This window comes from Leopardus geoffroyi, chromosome D2, assembly GCF_018350155.1.
Source record: "Leopardus geoffroyi isolate Oge1 chromosome D2, O.geoffroyi_Oge1_pat1.0, whole genome shotgun sequence".
In the NCBI taxonomy this organism is placed as follows: Eukaryota; Metazoa; Chordata; class Mammalia; order Carnivora; family Felidae; genus Leopardus; species Leopardus geoffroyi.
This window is the reverse complement of record NC_059334.1, coordinates 62939655-62967084: the sequence shown is the minus strand read 5'-3', so window position 1 is coordinate 62967084 and position 27430 is coordinate 62939655. Positions and strand designations below refer to the sequence as shown.

At 42.9% G+C, this 27430-nt stretch overlaps 1 protein-coding gene across 7 annotated transcripts; it reads right to left on the bottom strand.

Annotated features, from left to right (window-relative positions):
- Positions 1-613: 613 nt before the first annotated feature.
- Positions 614-26628, bottom strand: GSTO2 (glutathione S-transferase omega 2). 7 transcript variants are annotated; one of them, XM_045438820.1, is made up of 9 exons: positions 24673-25692; positions 22987-23060; positions 19443-19553; positions 19065-19173; positions 16528-16750; positions 15228-15329; positions 8176-8262; positions 1913-2019; positions 614-906 (listed from the first exon to the last, which is right to left on the bottom strand). In XM_045438820.1, the coding sequence occupies exons 3-9, from the start codon at positions 19471-19473 to the stop codon at positions 747-749; spliced, it is 819 nt and encodes a 272-aa protein (XP_045294776.1). In that variant the 5' UTR covers positions 19474-19553; positions 22987-23060; positions 24673-25692; the 3' UTR covers positions 614-746. The 7 variants fall into 7 exon arrangements, with proteins under 7 accessions (XP_045294776.1, XP_045294774.1, XP_045294775.1 ...); XM_045438818.1 differs by lacking the exons at positions 22987-23060; positions 24673-25692 and adding an exon at positions 25857-26620; XM_045438819.1 differs by lacking the exons at positions 22987-23060; positions 24673-25692 and adding an exon at positions 25734-25844.
- Positions 26629-27430: the final 802 nt, after the last annotated feature.

Genomic DNA, 27430 nt, shown 5'->3' with positions numbered 1-27430 from the left:
TGTTGAGACCAAGTGAAAGTGCGTGTGACGCAAATGCAACCAAGTGACCTTTGCCTGTAACTGGGTTTGGGGCGTTGTTTATTTTTTCAAGGCAGGATGTTGGCTATAGAACATTCTGTGAGCCATCCTGAGCCCTGACAGCACCGGTGAAATTCTGACGTAGTCGGTCTAGGGGAACAGCGGGTGTTTCATTTCCTGCTTCAGGATTTTTTTAGTCACAAGACCCTCGGTGTCTCCCAGGCCAGCGCCAAAGTGTGAACAAGAATGATACGCATGCATGCCCATGTGGACAGCAGCTTTCAGTTGCCAAATGGAGAGTATTTGGGCCTGGAGTGGAAAGTTTCCCTCTTCCTCTTCTCCAGCTTTCCTCTCTCCAGGGATGTGGAGGGGCCCAATCCGTAGTGATGAACATCATTGATGGGCAGGCCTTGAATCTCCACATCAGCCTGAGCACCAGTGATCCGGAGGTCAAACTGGGCCAAAGGCCAAGGAGCCAGGAGGCACACAGGCTCCCAAAATGTGCTTGGACATTGGCACTGGGCATTTGAGATTTCTTGAGAATCATCAGAAGGTAGAGGCCTGAGGAGTCATACAAACGGGTTGTGAGAAAGAATACATTTTCTGTCTCTACATTTATTGAGAACCTCAAAGAAAATGAACAGAGATTGACTGACCCACCAAAACAATCCCTGATGTAGAGTCACGACGTGCTTGGGAATTCTGGATGTGAGGGGGGAGAATGAGACTCAGCAAGTTAGCCCATAATCAAAAGCATCAGGGTTGTTCTGAAAATAAAGATTCAAGAAGCCCAGGAAAATGCTCCTATCTATGAGAAGGGCGCACACTGTGGGGTCCTGCTTCATGGCTGCTGTCCAGAGCCGGAGAGCTGGCGTGTGGTTCAAACAGCTGCAGGACAGGAAAGAACGGTTAGCTTGTCTGAAAGGGAAGCCATGGGTAAAGGTGGCAGGCGTGCTTCTTAGATTGACAAGATACAAAAGACTGGTTTGTTTGGGCAATGAAGTTATCTTAGTTACCTTATTACCAACTGGTCATGCTCATTGACTGGAGGAAAAGCTCATTTGGGGAACAGCTGTGCATGTTTGGAATTTACAGAAGTTGTTGTTGCTTTCCACAAGTTAAAATGCTTGTGGACTGATTGCTCCGGGAAGTAAGGTGTCTGGGCTTCACTGTTTACCAACAAAAGGACAACCCCCCCCCCCCCCCACCCGCCACAAAAAGAAACATTCTTCTGTCATTGTTAGATTTTACTTTAGGGAGTTTGAAACAAGTCATTTCCAAAAACACTTTTTAAAAATCAGTAAAACCATCATCAAACCTTGAAATAATGGAGCTGACCCAGCCCTTTCAAAGATGGATCAGGAAATTTAGGTCTAGGATATGGAAGTGATTTGCTCAAAATAGTACCACTGGTGAGTGGGAAATCCAGGAAGAGGTGAGGGTTCCCGATCCGTGGTTCAGTACTCCATCTCCAGAGGAGACAGGTTTTGGTAATGTGTATTTTGAGACATAGTTTAAAATATCTAACTATGTTTTATGTGATCTTCCTTTGGAGACAGCCAAAGTGGGAGGTGCAGGAGAGCATGGCTGGGTAGGTGTGAGCCCGCGCATCGTGAGGGTACAGACGCACTTCTGCTGGGGCAGGACCCAGTTCCCCAACGCCATAATTGTCCAGCGCCCAATTATGCACTGGACTGGGAGTACAGCAGGTGCCAATACAAGTTCAGCGTCTCTGAGTATCAGAACAAAGCACATGTTCTGGCTGCGGACCCCTACACGGTCTACCCAGGTCCACCGGGCAACTTCATCTATTTTAAATATCCCTAACTTTCCATGCTGTGTGGCTGGTCATTCTGCTTGTTACCCAGTGCAACCCCACAGTCAAATGTCTTACTCAGCTATTCCATACACATCCAGCCGCTCAAACCAGGGCCAAAAGAGGTAATCGATCATGGATATACAGTCTCCACCAAAGAAGACGGTGTTCTGATAGCCAAGAATCTAAAAGTTTAAATAGAACAAAAGCAAGTTAATTTACCTACCTGCTGCCATGTTTATAGATGCTAAATACAAATATCAAATTTACTCCCAAAGAGAGAGAACCAAGGCTCTGATTCTCCTTGCAATTTGTTAGACAGTCAGTCTTCCCTTTTCCTGAGGTTTCGTCCACTTCCTTTAGGGTCAAACTCCCAGCCACATTCAGCCCTTCCCCCCTTTCAACACTGGAGCACTGGGGTGGCTCATGTGATTTGGGAACTTGGAGGAAAACCCAAGCAGAGGGAGCCCAGCTCTGCCCTCTTAGCCTAGAACACGTTCCTCCGTGTGCTAAACTTTCCATGGATGAGCTCAGTTCCTGGAGACAGGGACCCTGCCCCAAGCCAGCGCTGCCCATTACTGAGAGGCAGGGGACCACATTAGGAACCCTGCTCCCTCATTTTCCAGGACCCACTTTATCTGTAATTAAGGGAATACTGTAGTCTCCATATGTCTTCCTCTTTAGACATTTCTCAATCAATGTATAACTAAAGCAGGAAAGAGCAAATGGTCTTTGTGGACTCCCTCAAATCCCAACACTGTCTTTATATCATCTTTTCTTTTTTTTATTTGAGCTCTTTGAACTATACACTTCTGGCCACTCGTCGCTGTCAACGTTTTTTTTTTTTTTTTTTTCAACGTTTATTTATTTTTGGGACAGAGAGAGACAGAGCATGAACGGGGGAGGGGCAGAGAGAGAGGGAGACACAGAATCGGAAACAGGCTCCAGGCTCTGAGCCATCAGCCCAGAGCCTGACGCGGGGCTCGAACTCACGGACCGCGAGATCGTGACCTGGCTGAAGTCGGACGCTTAACCGACTGTGCCACCCAGGCGCCCCTCAACTTTTTACATTAAAATAGAATGTCTCATTTCCCAATGGGACAAATTTACCCAGATAGGTAGACTGTAAACCAAACAGATAAACTCTTAACAGATAACCAAAAGCCAGTTAAAAAAAAAAAAGTACCTGAAAATTTTAAAAGCAAATAACACAGGTTACTTTTGGACCAGGTCTTTCCAAAGAGAAAAGTATGGGGCCAGTTACCTAGGTAAATCAAGCAAACAACTCTCTTTGACCCATATAACTCATAATCAACTGCTTACTCCCCTATAGCTATAGATCCAGATTCCTACATCCTTTAGATACATTTCTATCTTCCTATCTCTACCACTCAGGCTTGATTTTTCATACTCCAGACCAGCTTATGGATTCTGTGATGTAGTCTAGGGTTGTCATTAAGAAGGTGAGCTCAGGAGCAGTCAGACCTGATCCTATCCTGGGCTCTACCTCCTATTCAACATGGAACCCAGGGCAACTTGCCTCAATTTGCTCATCTGTACATGGTGGTAAGTTAGCGCCCACCTCAGAGGTTATGGTGAGGAGTTACGTAATCACACATAAATAAACATAAGCTCTTATGATGAGAAAGCATAGAGATGTCCAGAGTCTACCTCTACAGAAAGCAGATCTGTCCCTGACAGAAAAGATCAATGGGATCCCCCACCTGCCACCCTTCTCAGAGGAAAAAGCAAATCTAAGTTTTCATTATCCCCCAATATGGTAAAGAGGAGTTTACGTGACTGGTGTCCTGGAAGTCTAAAAAAACGTTAGGTAGCATGACTTTGTTCAAGAAAACTAACAGGATGGAACTAAACCAGTAGAATCTGGCCAATGAAAACTCAAGACAGAGGCTATTTTAAGGCATAAGGAAAACAGATCTGACTTACAGCAGAAAAGAACAAATTGTTCAGTTTTCATGGGTTCTAGATAGCACCAAATCTTTGTGTTCAGGAATAGATCGTAATTACCCAAACTTTTATCTCTGGCTTTGAAACATATTTCTCCAACTTACTGTTGGCCTTCATGGCACAAATCAGAACCAAATCTAAATCGATCAACCCCAGAACATCTGTATAATTCTTCTGTTTACAGAGCAGCGGTGCTCTTGGGAAAGTCCTTGTCAAAACAAATCATATATGGACATTTATTAGAACCCATGATGGGTCCTTTGGTAAAGTGATATTTCAAAAATGAATAACTGCTTAGTAATTGATATTTATTTAGTATATATTTTAAAGCTTTTTATTTACTCGAAGTAGGAGTATGTCTTTGATATACATGATGTTACAGATATAATTAATTCTTATATAAACACTCAAAGTAATTCAAGCCCTATCAAAGTACTTGATACAGTAAAAAGTCAAAATGAGCATATGGATGAAATAGATGAAGTATTACTTATTCTCAGCCAATCTCTCCCACCCCCAAAATACATTTACACATTCCCTCGGGCTCCCTTCCTTCCTTCCTTCCTTGCTCCTTCCTTCCTTCCTTCCTTCCTTCCTTCCTTCCTTCCTTCCTTCCTTCCTTCCTTCCTCTTTCTCTCTCTTTTATTTTTCCTTAAGTTGGCTTCACACCCAGCCCAGAGCCCAGCGTGGGGCCTGGGCTCAGGACCCTAAGATCATGACCTGAGCTGAGATCAAGAGTCAGACACTTAACCAACTGAGCCACCAAGGCACCCCTCCCTTGGGCTTTCTTAAATTCAAGTGTAACATCAAAACTCCTTGGAGTTTTTGATCCAGCTTCTGATTCTTGACTCCTGCCTCAGACAGGCATTTCTCCCCCAGATTTCTCACAGGGCAAGTCTAAAAGTCCCAAGAGAGGGGTGTCTGGGTGGCTCAGTCAGTTGAGCATCCGACTTTGGCTCAGGTCATGATCTTGCAGTTCTTGAGTTCAAGCCCTGCATCAGGCTTTGAGCTGTGCTTGACAGCTCAGAGCTCAGAGCCTGGAGCCTGCTTCAGAGTCTGTGTCTCCCTCTATCTCTGCCCCTCCCCCATTTGCATTCTGTCTCTCTCTCTGTCTCTTCCAAAAACAAATAAACATTAAACAAACAATTTTTTAAATAATAAAAGTCCCAAGAGAATAGCCATCTTCCTATAAAGTAGCACAAAGTGCTGGCTCCTTTGCAGACATGTGCCAGTGATGTAGAACATCCTGGCCAGCCCTCCTTACAGGTTTATTGAAACCTTTAAGACCCTCAGTAAGCGAGCTCCCTTCCATGCAAACCTGATACCTTCAGATATGTGCAGTGGCTTTTCCCTTAAGAATCACAGAACATCAGTGTTGTAAGGGTCACTGGAACTCCTCTACTGGGACCCCCCCTCCCACTTTACCATTTTTTTACACCATGCTCATTACACACAGGATTAGAGATGCAGTGTAAAAAATCTGTGCAATAAAAAAACATGAAAGGGGCGCCTGGGTGGCTCAGTCGGTTAAGCATCCTACTTCAGCTCGGGTCACGATCTCACGGTTTGTGGGTTCAAGCCCTGCATCAGGCTCTGTGCTGATAGCTCAGAGCCTGGAGCCTGCTTCGGGTTCTGTGTCTCCCTCTCTCTCTCTGCCCCTCCCCCACTCGTGCTCTGTCTCTCAAAAATAAATATTAAAAATTTTTTTAAAAACCACTAAGATCAGAAAAAAACAAAAGTTAGAACAGAAGGTCAAAACAAGGAAGGAAATATCAAGCCCAGGGGCCTGAAGAGTTCCTTAAATCTTTGAATCTGACTTGAGTTTCCTGGCAGCCAAAGAGGAGAGGAAAACATGCCGGGTGAGCCAATTCTTGCCTCTCACGTGGAAGCACAAAGAGACTCTCACTTTTCAGGGGAGGAAACTCACTCCTAGGGAGGTGAAGGAGCTCTCTGGGTAGTGCAGGAGTTCAGACGAAAACAGCATTCTCCTTATTCCCATACTAGAGTCAGCCCTTGTGTTGTTGAACTTCAGATATCTAAGTATGACGACTGCAGTCACAGTCTCTTGTGAATTCTTTGTTCTTGAAATTTAAGTATCAGCAAAAACCCTAGAATCAGCAAACTCTGAAAGCCTCCACCCCTCTCTGGCCAAGGCTGGTCCAACTGTGAGCTTCCCTGTGAGAACTCCCTCCCCAGTCCTGTTTTCTCTCTCTCAGACATGGGCTCTGCCAGAGCACCAGCCCACTGGGAGATGAGACACAATCACAGTAAAAAACAAAACAAAAACAAAACAAAAAAAAACTTTATCAAAATTCTCTTCTGGGGCACCTGGCTGGCTCAGTGGGCACAGCATGTGAGTTTGTGAGTTTGAGCTCCACATTGGGTGTAGATTACTTAAAAATAAAATCTTTACAAAATTCTCTCCTTCTTGTTCTATTCCATTGATAAGAGGGTCTTTGGTCAATATTACTAAGATAGTTCTCCTGTGTTCTCAGTTTAAACTTAGTCCCTTGCCTATAGCCAATTAGCTCCTCTGAAAGATTTTAGGATAGTCAGAAGTAAAACAGGATAGTAGGATAGTGAGTACACAGATAGTCTTAATCTCCAGTGGCTTATCCTCCCTAAGTGTTTTATTGTCACAAATGGAATAGGAAGCTGTGCTCCCTCAACCCCACTTAGCAGTGGTTATGCTAATACCCATTTTATAAAACTCTATTTTGAGTTCTTTTTGTCACCCACCTCTCACATATAGAATCCCTCACTTTCAGAACTATTGTCTCTGGTATGCCAAGCAAGGCAAAATAGCCTGCTTACAGAGGTGTTTTTATTCCAAGGCCCCAGACATCGCCCCCCAGGCCACACACGGGCAGCTGAGGGAAGCGAGGCTCCAGCTTCTAGCTCTCCACTTTCCTAAAAGTATCAACACATCTCCAATCCAAGCTTAAGAACTAGGATATTGGGGAAAAGACATTTGATGTCCTGAAATATATATATGTATTTTAAAAATCTACTTTTTTCACTGCAAATTGACTACTAGACTTCCCTTGCTTGTGGATATCAAAAGAGGTAAGGAGTGAACATGCAAATGAAGAGGGAGGGACCGTTGGGTACAGTGTTTCCAGCCCCTCAACGTGAAAAAGCCCGGATGAAAGGGCTCCTTATCCTCTGCGAGGGCCTCTCGGGCTCCCCCAGGAGGACCCAAAAGAGGTTCGCCCTAGAGCGCGGATGGAAGGAAGAAGCGCGGAGCACCCCCTTGTGGCCATACGTGGTAAGGCTTGCCCTGGAAGTTTACCAAGGAGGTAAAAGAAATCTGTACGGTTTTTGTGAGAGAAGCAAGATCTTAAAGAGAAGCAAATCCCAGACTTCCTCAGACTACACACTAAAAAGCTTCCATCTATAGTCTTGGTTAGTAAAGCTGGGGATCAGCTTCACTAATGCTTCACTGTGCTTAACTTGAGGAGGTCGCTGCCCTGCACCACTGTCATTGCCTCCAAAGAGGGCAGACAGAGCAGTGGCTTGAGGGAGCGCTGCTGTCCTCGCTGGAGAACAAAGAGAACGTTTTTTTCTTGAAGGAAACAGTTCCTGAGAAGCAGAACCTCGCTCCCCTCCCGCCCCAAAAAGACACAAAACCACTTGCCAATACATCAGCAAGGCAGGCCCTTCTCCAGAAGTAGCAGAAAAGTACTCGACTAGGGGGAGGAAATCTTAGTCCATAAAAAATAATAGAAGGTTCTCAAAGGCCCCCTGGGGGGCTCAGTCGGGTAAGCCCCAGCTTCAGCTCAGGTCATGATCTCACAGCCCTTGAGTTCAAGCCCTGCATCGGGCTCTGTGCAGAGAGTTCGGAGCCTGGAGCCTGCTTCAGATTGTGTCTCCCTCTCTCTCTGCCCCACCCTGCTGGCTCTCTCTCTCTCTCTCTCTCTCTCTCAATCTCTCTAAAATAAATAAACATTAAAAAGAGAGAGAGAGAGAAGATTCTCAAGATTTCACATTTCTGACATTTCTGGTCCCTGTTACACTGAAGCACTGCTGAGGCTGAGCCAGCGAGAAAGAACTGATTCCCTGTAAAATGAACCAAGGGTATAGAAACAAACTATGAGGACAAACTAGAATACATGTAAACCCATTTCTCCTCTGGAAAGAAGCCTCAGAAGTAGGTTCTGGGGCAGAACACACACCCTCCTGCTGCTCAACAATTATGACCTGGAGTCCCCTATGAAGATTCAGAACGCAATTTGTCAAAATTCAGGGATTAAAGGACCATCCTGAGAATTCTATGCTGGGATCCTTTTAATGGGCTCACTTCTTTTGCCAATGTGTATGAGCACGATAGTAAGAGGGGAAGCTAGTAGGCCAAGGCTTGACAAGTCCAATACCTTTAAAGTGATGGATCGTGGGTGAAAAAAACAAATGAATATTTTCCATTTCTCCTGAAGGGGTAGACGACTTCCTATTTGTAAAAGCTGTGGAAGAAATCACAACGGGAAAGACCTATAGCACAATATGGTTAAATGTTAGATTTCCATTTTAAATACACTTTTTCATATTTTTATTTATTTTTGAGAGAGAGCGAGCACGAGCAGGGGAGGAGCAGAGAAAGAGGGACACAGAGGATCCGAAGCGGGCTCTGCACTGACGGCACAGAGCCCGATGCGAGGCTTAAACTCACAAACCGTGAGATCATGACCTGAGCCTAAGTCGGATGCTCAACCGACTGAGCCACCCAAGTACCCCTATATTTCTTTTTTTTTTGTTTTAGTTTATTTTATTTTTGAGAGAAAAAGAGAGAAAATTCCAAGCAGTCTTAGTGCTGTCAGCACAGAGCCTGACAAGGGGCTCGATCTCAGGAACCGTGACAAGAGTCAGACACTTAACCAACTGAGCCACCCAGGTGCCCCTAAATGTTATATTTCTACATGTACAAAAAAAAAAAAAAAAAAAATAAGCCAGACTAAAAGTTAAAAAAAAAAAAGAAAACAAAAAAAAAGCGTTTTTAAAAACAGGCAAATATCCTTAATACATAAGGAACTCTTTAACATATAAGGAACTTTTACACTCAACAAGGAAAATCAGGAAGATCTTGATAGACGGGTAACAGACCATTTTCACAAAACACAAAGAGATGGCACACTTTGGGGGAAAATCTTCCACTTCACTAGCAATCAAAGAAATACAAATTAAGGCAACCATGAAAAACTATTGCTTCTCTCCAAAGCAGGCAAATATCATCTTTAATGAAATCTCCCAACAGAGGAAAGAGGGAAGTGCAAAGAGAATTTTTATACACTGCTGGGGGGGGGGGGGCAAACAGCACAAGTCTTTGGGGAAGCAATTTAGCAACTCACTGCTCCAGCCTCTAAATGTTCATACCCTTTGATCTGGTAATTCCATTCCTGGAAGTCTGGCCTAAGGACATATTCTAAAATACAGAATTTTTTTTTTATATGCAAAAAAGAACAGCTGCCGTTTCTTACAGCACCGTTCAATGGTAAACAACCAGAAACAATCTAAAAACTCCTAATGGGTGTGCTGGATAAATAAGTATGGTTTATACATATGGCAAATTATGTAGAAAGAAAGTGATTTTTTTTTTCTGTTTTTAAAGATTGTACATGTAATACAGAAACACTTTCTCATTATTTAAAAACAAGACAGCAGCCTAATTTTTTTAATGTTTACTTATTTTTGAGAGAAAGAGAGCATGAGTGGGGGAGGGGCAGAGAGAGAGGGAGACACAGAATCTGAAGCAGGCTCCAGACTCTAAGCTGTCAGCACAGAGCCTGACACGGGGCCTGAACTCACGAACCGTGAGATCATGACCTGAGCCAAATTTGGACGCTCAACCGACTGAACCACCCAGGCGCCCCCCACAAAGAAAGCAGTATAAATGGCAAAGACCTGCCCTTCCCCATCCCTGCTCTTACCAAGTTTTCTTTCTCATCCCAGTTCTAATCCCTTTCCCAGTAGCAACCTCTATTGGGAGTGTGATATCTATCTATAAAGGCATTTTTCTGGACATTTATTTACATGCGTATGTACACATATGTACATTTGTTTTCTTCTACAAAAATGGGATCATGCCATCTGTACTACTGTGTAATTCACTTAAATATTTCTAGGCAATTTTTTCGTGGCAGTACTCATGGATCTACTTCATTCATTTTAAACTGCTATACAGGGGTACCTGGGAGGCTCAGCTGGTTGAGCGTCTGACTTCAGCTCAGGTCATGATCTTGCGATTCACAAGTTCAAGCCCCCAACCAGGCTCTGTGCCGACAGCTCAGAGCCTGGAGCCTCCTTCAGATTCTGTGTCTCCCTCTCTCCTGCCCCTCCCCCACTAGTGCTCGCTCTCTCTCTCTCTCTCTCTGAAAAATAAATTTAAAAAACATTAAAAAATAAATAAACTGCCATACAGAATTCCACAAGATGAACATAATTTTTTTATTTAAAAAAAAATGTTTTTAACATTTATTTATTTTTGAGGGAGAAAGCACAAGTCGGGGAGGGGCAGAAAGAGGGAGACATAGAATCCGAAGCAGGCTCCGCGCTGTCACCACAAAGCCCAATGTGGGGCTTGAACTCACAGACTGTGAGATCATGACCTGAGCCAAAATCAAGAGTCAGCTGCTCAACTGAGTGAGCCACCCAGGCGCCCCAAGATGAACATAATTTATCTAACCATTTCCTGTCTAATGTACATTAAGGTTTATAATTTTTCACCCTCATAAATAATGCTTCTTTTAAAAATGCTCTTATACATATAAACAAGCATTCTAGAGTTTATAAAAATATGAGAAAATCTTTACATCATAACGATAACCGAGTTCTATATACAGTACAATTTCAACTACATAGCAGAAAAGGAAAACAAAATAGTCCAAAATAATACCAATAGTTGTTTCTGGGTAATGGGCTTATGGATTTTTTTTTCTTAGTTTCTATATTTTCCAAATTCTCTAATGAACAAATACTAATGTATAATTGGAGAAAAGTAAAATTAATTTCTACATGATGAGAATAATTATTATTCTATTATTTACATGGTGGTAGATGGTATAGCAGAAGGCTATTAACAGAAATAGAGCAAATATTCATTTACATGGAAAGCAGCTGTCAGAATTGGACAGTGAATAAAGTTACCAAAGTAGCAACAGCACAAAAAACACTCAATTAGCCATTGCGAATAGAGGATAATCAGTTTCCTAGTGTGGAAGGATGGTGATTACAACTGAAATTAATGGCACATTAGTAGACATGCTAAATCAGTTAGCAAACCCAAGAGAACTGATAACATACGTCCAACACAAAAACGCATGCATAAATGCAAACAGCAGCATTATTTGTCATAGCCAGAAAGGGGAAACAACCCACCTGTCCATTAACTGATGGATATGCAAAATATGGTATCTCCGTATAATGCAATACTTTTAAGCCATAAAAAAAAATAAAAGATGAACCTTGAAAACATTATGTTAAGTAAAAGAAGCTCATGAAAGGCTAACATTCTATGTTTCTACTTCTACGAAATGTCCAGAACGGGTAAATCCATAAAGACAAGTGAATTAGTGGGTGCTGATAGCTGAGAAGGTTTTGAAGAAATGGGAAGCTAATACTAATGACTAAGGAGTTCCTTTTTGAGATGATGAAATGGTGTAGAATAACTAGCGGTGATGGTTGCACAACTCTGTAAATATTCTAAAAGCCACTGAACTGTACACTTGAAAAGGGTGAATTTATAGTATGTGAATTATATCTCAACAAAGCTGTTATAAAAACATAGCTAGTAACAACTAATTTAGTTTGTAGACATGTTAAATTGTTGATAACAAAATAAATTTAGGTTATAGTTTGCCATACACAAAAGGCTATAGAAAATTATTTTCAGTGAACAATTAGGCAGATACAAACTTTCTTTCCTTCATGTCCTGCTGACATCAAATGATAAATAATTAAGCAACATATAATTTCATTATTGAAATTAATAAAAATTAGGGAAAAATAGCAAAACTTAACCAAGAAAATATAATCTAATTGGGCGCAAATGTATTCTTTCTGGAGAGGAGAAAGGGCAGATTAAAAATTAACATTAGGGTAGGGGCGCCTGGGTGGCTCAGTCGGTTAAGCGTCCGACTTCAGCTCAGGTCACGATCTCAGGGTCCGTGAGTTCGAGCCCCGCGTCAGGCTCTGTGCTGACAGCTCGGAGCCTGGAACCCGTTTCAGATTCTGTGTCTCCCTCTCTCTCTCTGCCCCTCCCCTGTTCATGCTCTGTCTCTCTCTGTCTCAAAAATAAATAAACGTTAAAAAAAATTAACATTAGGGGAGAAATTTGGAATCACAAAAATACTTAACTAGAGATGTTCCTGGGTGATGTCAATACAGCTTATACAAATCTGACCTCACTAAAAACACAAGACATGTGACCAAATTTGGCGACATGGGAAGCTTTGCGTGGAGACATCACAAGGCAGGTTGGGGAATACCAAGAATTAAAAACATGGGCGCCTGGGTGGTTCAGTCAGCTGAGTGTCTGACTTTGGCTCTGGTCTTGATCTCCAGGTTTGTGAGTTGGAGCCCCGCATCAGGCTAGCTGCTGTCAGTGCAGAGCCCGCTTCAGACCCTCTCTGTCCCCCTCTCTCTCTGCCCCTTCCCTGCTCTTTCTCTCTCCCTCTCCCTCTCAAAACTAAATAAACATTTATTAATAAAAAAAAAAAAAAAGAATTAAAAACAACATAAGGTGTCCTGTGGCCCCCGGAAGCTGAAGGCCTCAAGTTACTAGGCAGGTTGTCATTCCCTCCTAGGCAGATTGTGTTTTCCAGAGTTACCTGTTACTACCCTTCTCATTCCCTTTTATTGAGTTCCACTGATGATTGGCAAGAAACCAAGCAACAGCCAGAATACAGAATTCATAATACAGAAACGCTGAATCAGAGCAAAATTCCGCAGCATCAGAGAAATCTGGCCGAATCCTGTCTTTCACTGCCTTTGGGCTGACTGCTTCCACAATGAAAATATTTAGAATGAAGGCACTAGCCTGCCCCCCCAAAAAAAGGAACCTCTGAAAGTTCTGCCACATTCAAATCCACAAAGATAAAACGAAAGTGGGCTCAAGTGCTATTCTGACACAGCGAAGTCAGGCACAAACGTTAAAAAAAGAATACAGCTAAAAAGACGTGTGCCACTGAGATTGATTCAGTAGAGGCTAGAAAATCGGTTTGACAACAGAAAGTGTGGTTAGGGAAGGGCATCCCTGTCATTTTAAAGCTCATGCAAATGTTTGGAACAGGAAAGCAAGTGGGGACTCTGCCAGTTTGATAATGAATGCAGCAATAATGTATCTCAAAGAATTGTAAACATATTGCAGAAAAATGCGGCTAAATAACAAGCACAATGAATCTTTAATTTTGATGAAACTATTTTTTAAGAGCAAATTTAAAAGTCAGGGCATTACTTGAAAAAGAGAAACTGTCACAGTTTAAGGCTGCAAACAGTAAACTGAGCAGAAGATTATGTATTGGTATCTTGCCTTACTTATCACTCAGAAAGACCATGTATATTTAATGTACTTTCAGCTCACACAGAATCCTGATTATATAAAACCATGCAAAAGAGTTGCACAAGTCAGGGAACACTCTCTATCAAAATTATTCTGACAAGTTTCTATCTCAGTAGAATCTCCTAGAGTCAATATACTGGTATTAAGAGTGGATCAAGCTAACTGGGCATGTTTTAGATTCTGATATTGCCTACATTGTATTTATAAGTCTTGCTAATAATGGGACAAAAACCATATTCAAATCTGCTAGAACAATCCTGAATATTCAGTGGTCCTTAAATACCATCAGTATTTTGGTATATACCTACCTCAGCTAGTTTAACAAATTATTTCTAGGACTCAGCTACTGAAGATAAAGAGGAAATGTGTTATTCAGTGTTGTGCCAGAGCTGACCAATCACCAATCATATCTCTTTGCAACCCTGGGCTTAGACACAACATTGGTAGGTCGAATCAGCATTTGGTGGGAGTATTTACAGCACCGAAATCAGAAAATGCTATAAATCAGGGGGGCCTGAGTGGCTCAGTCGGTTAAGCATCCCACTTCGGCTCAGGTCATGATCTCACAGTTCGTGAGTTCCAGCCCCGTGTCGGGCTCTGGGCTGACAGCTCAGAGCCTGGAGCCCGCTTCAGATTCCGTGTCTCCCTCTGTCTGACCCTCCACTGCTTGTACTCTGTCTCTCGCATTGTCTCAAAAATAAATAAACATTAAAAAAAATAATAGAAAATGCTATAAATCAGAGTTTCTTCTTTCAGAAGTCCTTTCTTATAGATAATTATTCATCATCCATAAATACTGCAATTGTACAAATCTAAGATAGGTAGCTGGAAATGTAAATAAATTTAATCTGCTTCCACTTGAGAAAGGTCAAATGAAAGAGAATTAATAATCAGCCTTCCCTGAAGGGGATAAAAATAGCATTCTCTAGCTGCCAACAGAGTTACAACTCCCAGCCCCATAAAGGGAACATATCAGATTCTAGAACAAATTTAAAGGAAGTCATTAGAACCACCTTTCAGATCATTCTAGAGGTAAGGGGTAAGTAGCTGTATTACTGCCAGGTTAGGGAAGGATCTGCTGGCAGAGATTGCTCCTTGCCTACCCATAGCCACTCTCCCCTCTTTCTTGATTACAGAACCCTGATTTATTCAAGGTGTCCCCAGCTAAAAGACTACATTTCCCAGCTGGCTCTGCACATAGTTCTCACACAACAACTAAGTTGCGGCCAATGAGATTTAAGGAATCATTGAGTAGGGATTCTGGGAAAGTCTTTTAAAGGGGCATGGCCTTTCGCCATTTTTTCCCCCTTGTTCTCCTTTCCTCAACTTGGAACTTAGAAATGATGGCTGCAGTTCCAGCAGCTATCTTGTCATTTTGAGGATGAAAGACCTGCACTAAAGATGACAAAGCAGATGGAAAGAGAGCCTCAGTCCCTAATAACTTTATAAAGAAGCCATCAAAATAGCCCTGAACTGCACTACTCTGACTTTTTATGTGAGAGAGCAAACTGTTATAAAATAAGTTTACAGTAGTAAGGTCCCTTTTGCTAGCAGCCAAACAAAATCCCTAACAAATATAAATCTTAGCCTCATTGGCAGAAAGTACAGAAGCCATGCAGCAGTAAAGAATGTGGTGAGTTGGGGAAAGGAAGAAACTCATCACGTGTCCTTCCCCCTTCCTTGCCAGATTTTCAAGAATAGTTCCATAACAGGTTAGTGGGGAGCAAGCACCCACAAGTTAAAACCAGATGACTGGCACCTGAACTTATCAACTTCTGGCAGAAAGAATAAGTCTGTGAAAGCAAGGAGTCAGGCTCAGGACCCTGTATCACCTCTTCCACTGAATCTGACCAGGAGAGGGGCCCCCTTTTGTACCTCTTCAAGGTTGCAGAATTCCTGACGCAGGGCTAGCTTCAGATCAGCACATTCTCTCCCACATCTTATGGCCACCAGACACTCCTTGGTCAAATGTGGGACCTAATCAGAGAACACAGGTTCTTAGTGGAGAAGTCTAAGGAAACTCTGTGCTCCTGTTCTGCCTGAAAACACAGCCAAAGCTTTATCACTCCAACTGAACAGGACAACACGCACATCCAGGTTCCCCACCTCCTGGGAGGGTCATGCCATCTCTGGGTTCCAGGAATCCACTGTCACAGCACCCTGGCAAAACAAGGCGCTTTAAAGGGGGTCTCCAGTGCTCCTTACTCGCTCAGCTACTTCTTCGTTGTTCAATCTGCGGTGGGGCACTTAACCTCTCTAAGCCTCAGTGTTGTCATCTGAAGAATGGATACAATAACAGTGCCCGCCTTGCAGGGCTGTTGGGAGCGTTAAGCGAGTTGACCTTTATAAAGCAGGTAGGGCCGTGCTTGGCACAGCATAAATGCTCAAGATAGGTCAGCCATTAATGTTCTTGAGTTCCTTTTATTTCTTTTCAAAGAGAACTATCATAAAACCCCATTTTTTCTTATATTATCAACAGGTATCCCCTGTTCTCTCTTCTTCATGTTTCCTGGGTAGTTGGCACTGTTGCTCTGCATAAAGTCCAGTCCCCCTTCATGCATTACCTTCTTAACACCCCAATTTTTTTTTACCTGAAACCTTAGAAATATTCCCCTTAAGGCGCTACCAGTTTTCAGCTCTTTCAACCTTCCCACCTTGAGTCACATGGGCATGACCACACCGTAACCATACCTCTTGAGTCTCCTAGTTGAAATGGAAAAGAACCTATCAGTTAAGCCTTTCATCTTTAATATTAGAGGTGAGAGCCCTACTATTACTCCATACTAGTTTTCCTTCTAAGATGCACGTAGTATTAACACAAAACAACCTCATCAATGATTTAGCTTTAAAAATGAACTGAGGGGGCGCCTGGGTGGCACAGTCGGTTAAGCGTCCGACTTCAGCCAGGTCACGATCTCGCAGTCTGTGAGTTCGAGCCCCGCGTCGGGCTCTGGGCTGATGGCTCAGAGCCTGGAGCCTGTTTCCAATTCTGTGTCTCCCTCTCTCTCTGCCCCTCCCCCGTTCATGCTCTGTCTCTCTCTGTCCCAAAAATAAATAAACGTTGAAAAAAAAAATAATAAAAAATAAATAAAAATAAATAAAAATGAACTGAGGTTTGGGAAAGACATACAAAGTAACATAGACTGTAAGTGGCTTTTTAAAATTTTGGATATACCTTATAGAATAGCTCCAATAACATCTTCTGGCGAGCCCGCTCATAAGGGTCATATGGATACAGCTTCCTTCCAGGATAAGCATCATCCAGGTACTCACAGGCGATGACAGATTCATAGATCAACTGACATTTGCTGTTCTCCAGGACAGGAATTTGGCCAAAAGGGTGCTTTGTATAGTACCATTCAGGCTTGTTTCTCAGATTAATGTTGATTACTTCATGTCTTCAAAAGCAGAGGGAAAATAAGACAGAACAAAAATGAGAGGCTTACGCAGACAGACATTCATCTGGAAAGCAGAAGCAATCAATTTATAAAATTTCAATTTGCAATAAGTTTTTCAAAGTTTAGGTTTCTACAAAGAAAAATAAATAGCAACATCATTGTCTCCATTGCTATAGTTAAGACGAGCTAGGGGCGCCTGGGTGGCTCAGTCGGTTGAGTGTCTGACTTCGGCTGAGGTCATGATCTTGCAGTTTGTGGGTTCGAGCCCCACATCAGGCTCTGTGCTGACAGCTCAGAACCTGGAGCCTGCTTCGGATTCTGTGTTTCCCTCTCTCTTCCCCTTCCCCGCTTATGCTCTGTCTCTCTCTCTCTCTCAAAGATGAATAAACTTAAAAAAAAAAAAAAAAAAAAAGACGAGCTAAACATTTTTTCTGCCTTGTCTTGTTTGCTCTTTGTGATTCCTGCCTCCAAGAGGTTCAATCTCCTGCCCATTATCACTGCTAGGAAATAGTAGAGCCAAGCTGAGAGTCAGGAAGTCTGACTCAGAGCTCACACTCTTAAGAGCACAGCAATTACAGAGTTTCCTACGTTTTAAAGCTTGCAAATACAAATATGATATTAACAAGTCGCAAAAGGATATGGTAAATATTAGTAGTTATGAGCTCAAACTCTGGCATCAGACTGCCTGTGGTTTGGACTGTCTAGCTTGTGATGCTGGACAAATTCCTTAACCTCTCTGTGTTCAGTGCCCTTAATTGTAAAATGGGAGGAATCATTGTGGCCATCTTGGCATTGTGGTGAGGATCAAATAAGTGTGTCTAAAGTGCTTGGGACAGTGCCTAGGTACATAAGCATGTAATAACTTTTTTTATTCTTCCCATTATTATTATTAGAGGCTCAAGCCTATAAAGTTACCAGAAGTGCTCACATATGTTTAAAAGAGTAAAGGAAACAAATGAGTATATTCTTTGCTCAGTCAAGGAGAGTATCTTAAATCCTAAAGCAGTGGTTTTCAACCAGGAGTAATCCTGCTCCATTCTACAGGGACATATGTCACTATGTGGAGCCACTTTTTGATTGTCATATCTAATGGGTAGAGACCAGGGATGCTGCTAAATGCCCAACAATGAAGAGGACAGCACCCCACCCCACCCAAACACACACACACACACACACACACACACCCCAAAGATCTACCTGGCCCAGAATGTCAATAGCGCCAAAGTTGAAAAACCCTGCCCTAAATAAATACTTACATTGCTTCCTAAACTATCAATTTGTCACTTAAGGGTAAAACCTGGAGCTGTTGTTATTTTAAATAGGTAACCTTAGGGCCAACTAGACTCAAGCCATAAGGAAGAATCTGGAAGTGTATGCCATATACACTCAACAGAACAGAATTGCATAATAAAATGTCTCTCCATTATTATTTCTTGGTATTTCTCTGACATCAGTCTGAAACTCTGAAGTCATCCCTTAATGACTCCCTTAATCCCTTAATGACTCGCCAAGAGAGTCAAACGCCTGGAATAACACAACCTCAACACTTTGGCTCTGGCCAGCTGCACTCCTCGGTCCGTATTCCAGCAAAGTTGCTCTGCCTTCCATACCCAGACCTCCTCTGCAGGTGCTAGTTTTGCAAAATTCCTTCTGGAAGAAAATGTACCTATTTCTCAGGTATGTTAGAACCTTCAAGACACCTCTTGACTGCAGTTCTTTCTACCTACTTCATTGTTTGGAACTATTTGTTCATTCATTCAAAAAATATTTTTCAACACCTACCATGCACCAGGCTCTCTTCTAGCTCAGGAGTAAAACAGTCAAAAGCCCTACCCTCAGAAATTACATTTGGCCACCGGGGGCGGGGTGGGGGGTGGCGGTGGTGGCAGTGGGGCCGAGGAGCGTGGAGGGGAGAGGAACGAACGGATAAAATGCTGGATGCGGTAAGCGCAATGAAGAAAGTGAACTGAAGTTGCCTGGTTGCCTGGGTGGGGGGCCCATTCGCTGGAGCAGTCAGAGAAGGACTCGTAGCAGCCGCAGTGCCCTTCCTTCACAAGCATCACGGGAGGGAACCGGCTCGCCAGAGGCAAGGTTCAGTTTACCGCGAGGTGTCCTGGAAGTTTCCGGCACAGACACCGCTACGAACAAGCCGTGCAGTTCAGGACCGCCTGCTAAAGAACCCGCCCTCTGCTAACCACTTACCGACTCTGCCTCAGAAGAAAGGGACACAAGGAGCGCCTCTGATATCGGGGCAGGGCGCCCCAGATTTTGAGCACCCCGCTCGCCTCTGGGGCTCTGGCTTTCAGCTTCTCACCTGATGCCTTTGGCCCGGAGGACAAGTCGCGTCCTGTGCGCAAAGGGGCAGAACCTCATACTGTAGACGCGGATCAGGCCCTCTGGGACGGGCCCCGGGGGGCAGCTTCCTGCGGGGGGTGGGAGGAATGGAGGGACCGGTGAACCCACGGGGAGGTGGGCTCACTCACCTCCCGGGGATCCCAAGAGAACTGCTCGCACCCCGCCTCCCGAGTCCCAGAGAGGACACATTTCATTCGGCTTTTGTGCAGAGAAACCCCTCAAGTCCCTCCCCGCCGCGCTGGTCTGGGGGCCATGGCCCGACAGCCCCATCTCCCAGAGCCAACATCCCCAGCCACGCGGAGCTCCCAGTCCGGGGACAGCTGTCGAGGGGGCTCACCTTTCCCAAAGGTCCTGGTCGCATCCTCCATGGTCTCCCGGCGTCTGCGCGGCGTGTTACCCTCGCCGGGGCCACAGGCCCTAGGGACAGCTTCGCTCCAGCCTGCCCCTCCTAGCCCCAAATTCAATTTTTGAGTGACTGAGGTCGGGGTTGAAGGGGAGGCGGTGAGGGGACAGAAGGGAAGTGATCTGGGACGGGAGCTAGGACAACTTAACCAAGAGAGACATCTGCCCAGATCTGGAAGCCCAAAAGTCAGAGTGAGCAAGAGAACCCTGAAAAGAACCCCTTGCCTTGAACACGTGGGAGAGCATTCAGGGTGGGTCTCTCCTCCAGATCCAAAGTCCCTGAAGATTGGGCATTTAAACTCCAGCTTGTATTTCAAGGGAGTTTAGTAAAACTTGACCAGGGTAATGATACGTTTTCTTTCCCATCCTAAACCCTCCCTCCTGCATCTCTAAGACAATTGGACACAACCTCCCTATAATGAATAAGGCTTGTTTGTTTTAAGTGAAGCCAGACTTCCTCCGGATATAGCAGATAAGGATGAAAACTTGTTAGTGTTGAAATCTTGCGTGACCCGGAGAATGAGTGCCTCCTTAAATTTTTTGCGGAATGAGGCCCCTCACTTGCTTCACCTTTATTCTGGCCCTATTTGTGACATTTTATCCCAGCTACAGAAAACTAGTGATGAGCAGGAACATTCTTTACCTAGAGGCAAAGACAAATTTGTAAATTCTTGCCACTCCCAGCACTCATTTCAGAGAAAACTCGAATTGCCAAGGAAAACATGGCCAACAACCCAGCAATACAGGGACCACTTGGATAGCTCTTCCGTCTACTTTACATAATGGAGGTAGCTGGTCTTTGTTCTGACCCTGATAGGCTGAGATCATGAAATTTAGCAGGTGGTAAAATAATTCCTTTAATTTTACAGGACTTGGTTGAAATGAGAATTGCTTGTCAATGGACTGCATAAGATTGACAGGTAAAGAAGGAAAGAAAAGTATGATCTGTCTCACTCACACCAACTGATTTCCATTGACTACCTTGTTTGATTCCCATGACTACTCCGTTAGGCAGCTAGTATTATTCCTATCTTGCAAAACAGAAAAGAGCCTTGGAAAAATGAAATTACTTGCTCAACGTGACCAGTGAGTGGGGTTGAAGAACTTTAAAAGTTCAAAGCCTGACTTTATTGTCTTGGCCTCTAAAGTTGGTTAAGAGGGTAGGAATGTTAAGTCCATTCTTATAAGTATTGATTATGTGTGAGATATAACACATAACAGCTGCTCGGATGTCCACTAAATTTAAATATCTTTATTAAAATGACAGAACCTCATTATGTAACTTATGAATGGGTATCTTTTGGCCTTTGGAATTCCAATCTATCCAGAAATCATTGGTTAACAGGTTTTTTTTTTCTACTGCATAAGAATCTTTAAAAATCTTCAGGATAGTGACTCGGTTACTACATTTTTTGCTAAGTCATTCAGAGTGAATTCATGTGGTTTTGAGTAGTTGTCACTTTATAAGAATTGGAGAGTGGCAAAAATGTTTGAATAAGTGTTCTCTGAAAAGAAAATATTATATGTCAGTAGGACATCTGGTATTGCAAAAGGTAAACTGACTTGCCATGCTAACAATTTTGCATTTTGGAAGACGGATAACGTAATAGGATAACTACTATTCTGGAGCTAATTTTGACCAAGAACAACAAATTAGTGGAGCGCCTGGCTGGTTCAGTTGGTAGAGTGTGCGACTCTTGAACTGGAGGTTGTGAGTTTGAGCCCGACCCTGGGTGTAGAGATTACTAAAATATTTTTTTAAAGGGGGGTTGGGGAAAGAACAAATTGGATGGTAAGATGAAAGCAATGAATATAGCCATATCATGTGAGAGCTTCTTGGTAGACAAGGAAGTGACTCCTCGGCAGACTAATGTATCATCACATAAGAAAAGCAGATTCAAAGAGTTGGAAGAAAATATATCCAGATTTTAAAAGGGGGGGGGGGGGCATAAGAGGAATGTGAAATTATTACTAACACATATTTGGTGCTTTATGTGTATTCAATCATTTAATCCTTAAAATAGTCCTATAAGAATTCTATAATTTTAGTTTAAAAGACGACCAAGCTGATGCTAGCAAGGTGAAGTCACTTGTCAAAAGCTTCACAACTAATAAGAGGTGGAGGGAGGATTCTGAAGCCTGGAAGTTCAACTCCTGGGGCAGCAATCCAACCAGAATCTTATTCTATCCCAGAGTTGGGCAAACTTTTCTATAAAAGTTGAGATAATAAATACTTTAGGCTCTTCCAGCCAGCTTGTCTCAACTACTCTCTACATTTTAGGGTGAAAACAGCCAGAAATAATATACAAATGAATGGGTGTGGCTGTGTTTCAATAAAACATTGTTTGTGAATGCTGAATTTAAATTTTATATATATTTTAACGATTTTATTTTTAGAGTAGTTTTCGATTCACAACAAAATTGAGAAGATACAATTTCCCATATACTCACTACCCCTACACATACACAGACTCCTCCACCATCAACATCCCCCATCAGAGATACAGTTTTATAATCGATGACCCTGCATTGACACATCATTGCCCAAAGCCCACAGTTTTCATTAGGGCTCACTTTTGGTGAATTTCATATAGTTTTCATGTGGCACAAATTATGATTATTCTCTTGATTTTTTTTTTCAACCATTTACAAATGTAAAAACCAGGGTGCCTGGGTCACTCAGTTGGTTAAGCATCCACTCTTGGTTTGGGCTCAGGTCATGATCTCACAGTTCATGAGATGGAACCCTGCATTGGGCTCCGGGCAGACAGCACGGAGCCTGCTTGGGATTCTCTCTCCCTCTGCCTCTCTCTCTCTGACCCTCCCCTGCTTGTGCTCTCTCTCTCCCTCAAAATAAAATGAATAAACTTGAAAAAAAAAAAAAAAGAAGTAAAAATGTAAAAACCATTCTCAGGTCTTGGACTGTAAAAAATCCAGCAGTGGAGGGGCACCTGGCTGTTTTAGTCAGTTAAGTCTTCGACTTTGGCTCAGGTCATGATCTCATGGTTTGTGGGTTCGAGCCCCGCCTCCGGCTCTGTGCTGACAGAAGCCTGGAGCCTGCTTCTTATTCTGGGTCTCCCTCTCTCTCTCCTTCTCTCTCTCTCTCAAGAACAAATAAACATTAAAAACCAGCACTGGACTGGATTTGACCTGTTGGCCTTAGTTTGCCCATCCCTGCTCTATACTGAGAATGACTGAATTAACAATAGACAAATTGGGAATTCCATTAGCAAAGTAAAAGGTTCCTGAATCATCTTATTACTATGCCAGAAGAGAATGTATTTCCAACTTTTTTCTCCTCATCCCCACTCATCAGGAAAATCAACTCTAAGAGTTGGAAGATATTATTTATTAAAAGTATACCTGTGTGTTGGAAGCCACATTCTAAAATGGGAGTGTAGTTGGTGAAGTTAGAAAAGATAGAATGATGGAAACATTTCTTTCTCCGAAAAGAAGTAATATATTGTCAAGATTCTTACTTGGCACTATATTTAAACCCTGGCTTTGGCTCTTGGGCAAGGTATCTAACCTCTTGGACCTTCATCTTCATCATCTGTAAAAAAAGAACACTAATCGTAGCTACTTGATAGGTTTTGAATATTGAATGAAATCGTGCACATCCTCAGTATAGTAAGAGCTCAGTGTGTTTGGAAATTAATGACTAATGTTAGTGAATAAGAACGCATGTCTAATAGCACAGTGCACTCCGATTTTGTATCTATAAAGATGAAATGTACCGCAATTCTGCTTTGCCAAGCACATTAGAATTAAAATTCAACTCAAAATGCTTATTTCACCAGCTACCAATTTAATGCCAGTTGAATGGGTTGCAGGCTGCAGGCTACATTTCAGTAGTGTGGTTCTTAACCTTACCACTGAATGCTATGGTTTCCCTAGGAAGATTTTAATTATGACCTTTAAGCTTATCCCTACTTCCTTTCTAAGAAAAAATATGTACCTCTTTGAAATCCTCTTTGCAAACGTTCTTCTTATGTTATTATATCATGTTTATACCACTATTATACTGATTCACTCAAGCAAGAAACAAATAGTAATAGGGCTATATGAAACCTACTCTAAATCATTTCTAGCTACCTGAAACAGAACCGGATCAGTTTTGAAACTGTGGGGAACTTCAGTCATGGGTAATAATTATTCAAGCCTTCTAGGAAAAGAATGCCACCAGAGAAATAATTTATTTAACTACACACGTCTCTGTTTTGAGAAACGGAGGTAAAGCAGAGTTTGCATTTTGCAGTTAAAAAACTTTTTTTTTTTTTTTTTTTTTTTTTTTGTTACACCAATCTCTGACAGTGGCAGAAACTGGAGGACATTTCAGAAGCCTAATTTACATGAAAAATTATGTTACCAGGTGTTCAAAACTTGTTTGCCAAGTTCAAAGAATGAGATAAGTAAGGGGAAAGTCTCTATTTTCAAATAGGCCTAAACTCAGGACTGTTTCCAGCAAGTTGGGCTCATAGGGAATCCTGTGTTCTAATGCCTTTGGGACTTTTTTGTTTCAGTTTTATTGAGACATAATTGACATACAGCTCTGTATGAGTCTAAGATACAAAGTATAATGACTTATATAAATTGTATAATGATTGGGGCGCCTGGGTGGCGCAGTCGGTTAAGCGTCCGACTTCAGCCAGGTCACGATCTCGCGGTCCGTGAGTTCGAGCCCCGCGTCAGGCTCTGGGCTGATGGCTCAGAGCCTGGAGCCTGTTTCCGATTCTGTGTCTCCCTCTCTCTGCCCCTCCCCCGTTCATACTCTGTCTCTCTCTGTCCCAAAAATAAATAAACGTTGAAAAAAAAAAATTTTTTTTAAAAAAATAAAAATAAAAATAAATTGTATAATGATTACCTCAGTGAGTTTAGTTAACATCCATCTCCTCATACAGTTTAAAAAAAAAATTCTCCCCACGAGATCTTTTAGGATCTACTTTCTTAGCAACTTTCAAATATACCATACAGCAGTGTTACATATAGTCATCTTGTTGTACATTACATCCCCAGGACTTACCTATGACTGAAAGTATGTAACTTTCCACCACTTAATTTTAATCCCAATGCCCTCCTGAACTACACACACACACACACACACACACACACACACACACACACACACCAATTTGGGACACATCAAATAAGATTACCAAAGTTACCAGAGGAAGAACTTCATCATCCCACTATGGAATCCTGAGTCAAAGAAGCCTTTCTTTCTAAGTACTGGATTTCACTTTCCTATTCCTATTTCTCCCTACTTCTTGGGGGATCAAAGAAAAAAAATTTAAATATTTTAATACGTTATCATTTGAAAGAGCAAAGGCAGATTTTCAAGATCCTGAAATTAACCAAAGTCAAATATTTGTAAAATTTAACAAAACACACTAAATTTGAAAAAGGAACATCAACACTTCCTGTTAAATCCCAGACATAATAGTGGTGTGTCCAAAAGGTGGATACTATCCTCTCCTGGCTCAGCCTCTAAATGCTAGTGAATAGAGACTGGGGCAGAAGCAAATGTATGATCTTATCTCAAGAATGCTCTGAATGACTGCAGGAGTTCAGGCTGGATTTAAATCACCTCTTTAGCATTTACTAGCTTGGTGACCTTGGGAAACACACAACTTTCTATGCCCCAATGTTCCCCCTCCCATAATTTAGAGCCAATAGTACCAACACATTCTGTAGCTTGGGGAGGATTAATTCAGATACTGGTTAAGAGACATTTAATACCTAGCAAGCATTCAACATTAGCTATTATTTTTATTAGTATTTGAACGTAGCAGGGGAGTCCCATAAATCCTCACAACGTGAAGACTTTCGCGGGGACCAAATTTGCCTGCAGCCAATGCCCTGTAATGTAGCTAACCTAGTGGTGCCGAATGCAAGCCTGAGAATTCCTGATCTTCGGTCGTCTTTACCTACTCCAGCCAAATCAGAAAAATAAGAATAATTTAGTGAGGTGTTTTTTCTTTAAGTTAAAGGGATTCGCTTTAAATACCTGTTCTTTAAATTATAGAGCTTGTGCTTTTCTTGATGTTAAAATCTTTGATGAAACTTTGATGAAGATAAGTCGTTGGGTTTTCCTTTTAAAAGTGTTAGGCAAACCCGAAATTCGTGAAAAATCCAAAATCCATTATTGACCTCAAACCCCTCTCCCTTCCAAAGCACCGCAGACCGGACAGACCCACCCGGTGGAGGTAATAAGAGAAAGACACACCGGAGTGACCCCCGCGAGCCCGGCGGACAGAATCGGAAGTAGAGCGGCGCCAGCAGCAGATGGCAGTGGCAGCGGAGGGAGGCGGGGCCCAGGTGGAACCCGCCCCTTAGAACGCGATCCTACCCGCCGACTGGCCGCGGCGCCTGGAACTCCAGCCAATCGTTAAAGCCTTTGAAAGCCCTACGGCCAAGCAGTGCGGAGCTGAGCCAATGGGCGGCCGCGTTACAGGCTCCTGGATACCGAAGTCGCGAGTGTTCGCCGTGTCGTAGCTGGCAAAAGTAGAAGCCGGGTTGTGGCTGGCAATGGCAGCTTAGCGCCCAGGTCTACATCCGACCGAAGTGTGCCCGCAGCCGACCGGGGCCTGGAGGGTGGGGCAGGCGGACGGCGGCAGAGATGAGTCCACCCGGAGCTTGGGCGTGGGTGGCGGCCGAGGGTTTGCGGCAAGAGGCCTTTTGTGAAGTCAATCGGTTCTCACAGCCTCTCAGGGTGCGGTCCTCGGATCGCCTGCATCACCATGGGGCGGGGGTGGGGGTGGGGGAGAGCTCATTTCAAATGTGGACTTTGCAGCCCACCCTGGACCCACCGAATCGGAAATCCAGCGGTGAGCCTTAGGTGATTGTTATGCGCTCTTACCTTTAAGAATATGTACCGGAAACCAGACTGTAATGGGGTGGGTCGATAGCTCACTGATATTCACAGTGTGTTGGCTATGTTCTCGATCTTTCTGCCAGCATCTTAAAGACTCATTTAGCCTCGGGATCTTAGTAAAACCATCTGTAGAATGAAATGATGCTCTTTGACCTAACTTCTTCTTTTTTTTTTTTTTATTTCTTTAAATTTTTATTTTTTTAACATTTGTTCATTTTTGAGAGGCAGAGAGACACAGAGCATGAGCAGGGGAGGGGCAGAGAGAGAGGGAGACACAGAATCTGAAGCAGGCTCCAGGCTCTGAGCTGTCAGCACAGAGCCCGAAGCGGGGCTTGCACTCAAGAGCAGAGAGATCATGACCTGAGCCCAAGTCGGACCCTTAACCAACAGAGGCACCCAGGTGCCCCTGACCTACCTTCTTCTAATGGAAGTAATGTGATGATAAAAATTAAGTAGAAGCTCGGTGAGCTATGGAAGATAGCATTAATATTTCTGAATTACTCATCCAGACTTACATCGGAATTGATAGATGTGGTCTCCACATTATTTAAAAAAAAATTTTTTTTTTAATGTTTATCTTTGGAAGGGGGTAGGGCAGAGAGAGAGGAAGACACAGAATCCAAAGCTGGCTCCAGGCTCTGAGATAGTAACTTGAGCTGAAGTCAGAAGCTTAACTGACTGAGCCACCCAGGTGCCCCTTCACAGTATTTAGTTACATTTATGGGATACCTTCCATGTGCCCAGCATGGGAGTTGGTACGAAGAATTTGAAGGGCATTGAGATTGAAGACGGGGAAACCAAATAGGAGGACACTTAGTCACCTAACTTTGAGGTGTTATTAGTCTGGTCTTAAGTGGTGACAATGGGAATAAAAAAGGTAGTGAAATTAAGTTGATGGAAAGAAAAGAATAAGGAATTGAAAACTTGAGAAGGCAGCTGTTGAAACAACAGAGTATCCAAGTGGAAATGTCCTATGGGCAGGAAGAAATCTAGATTGAAGTCCAGTTCTCACCAGAGATGATGATTTAGAGATTTTCAGCAGAAACTAT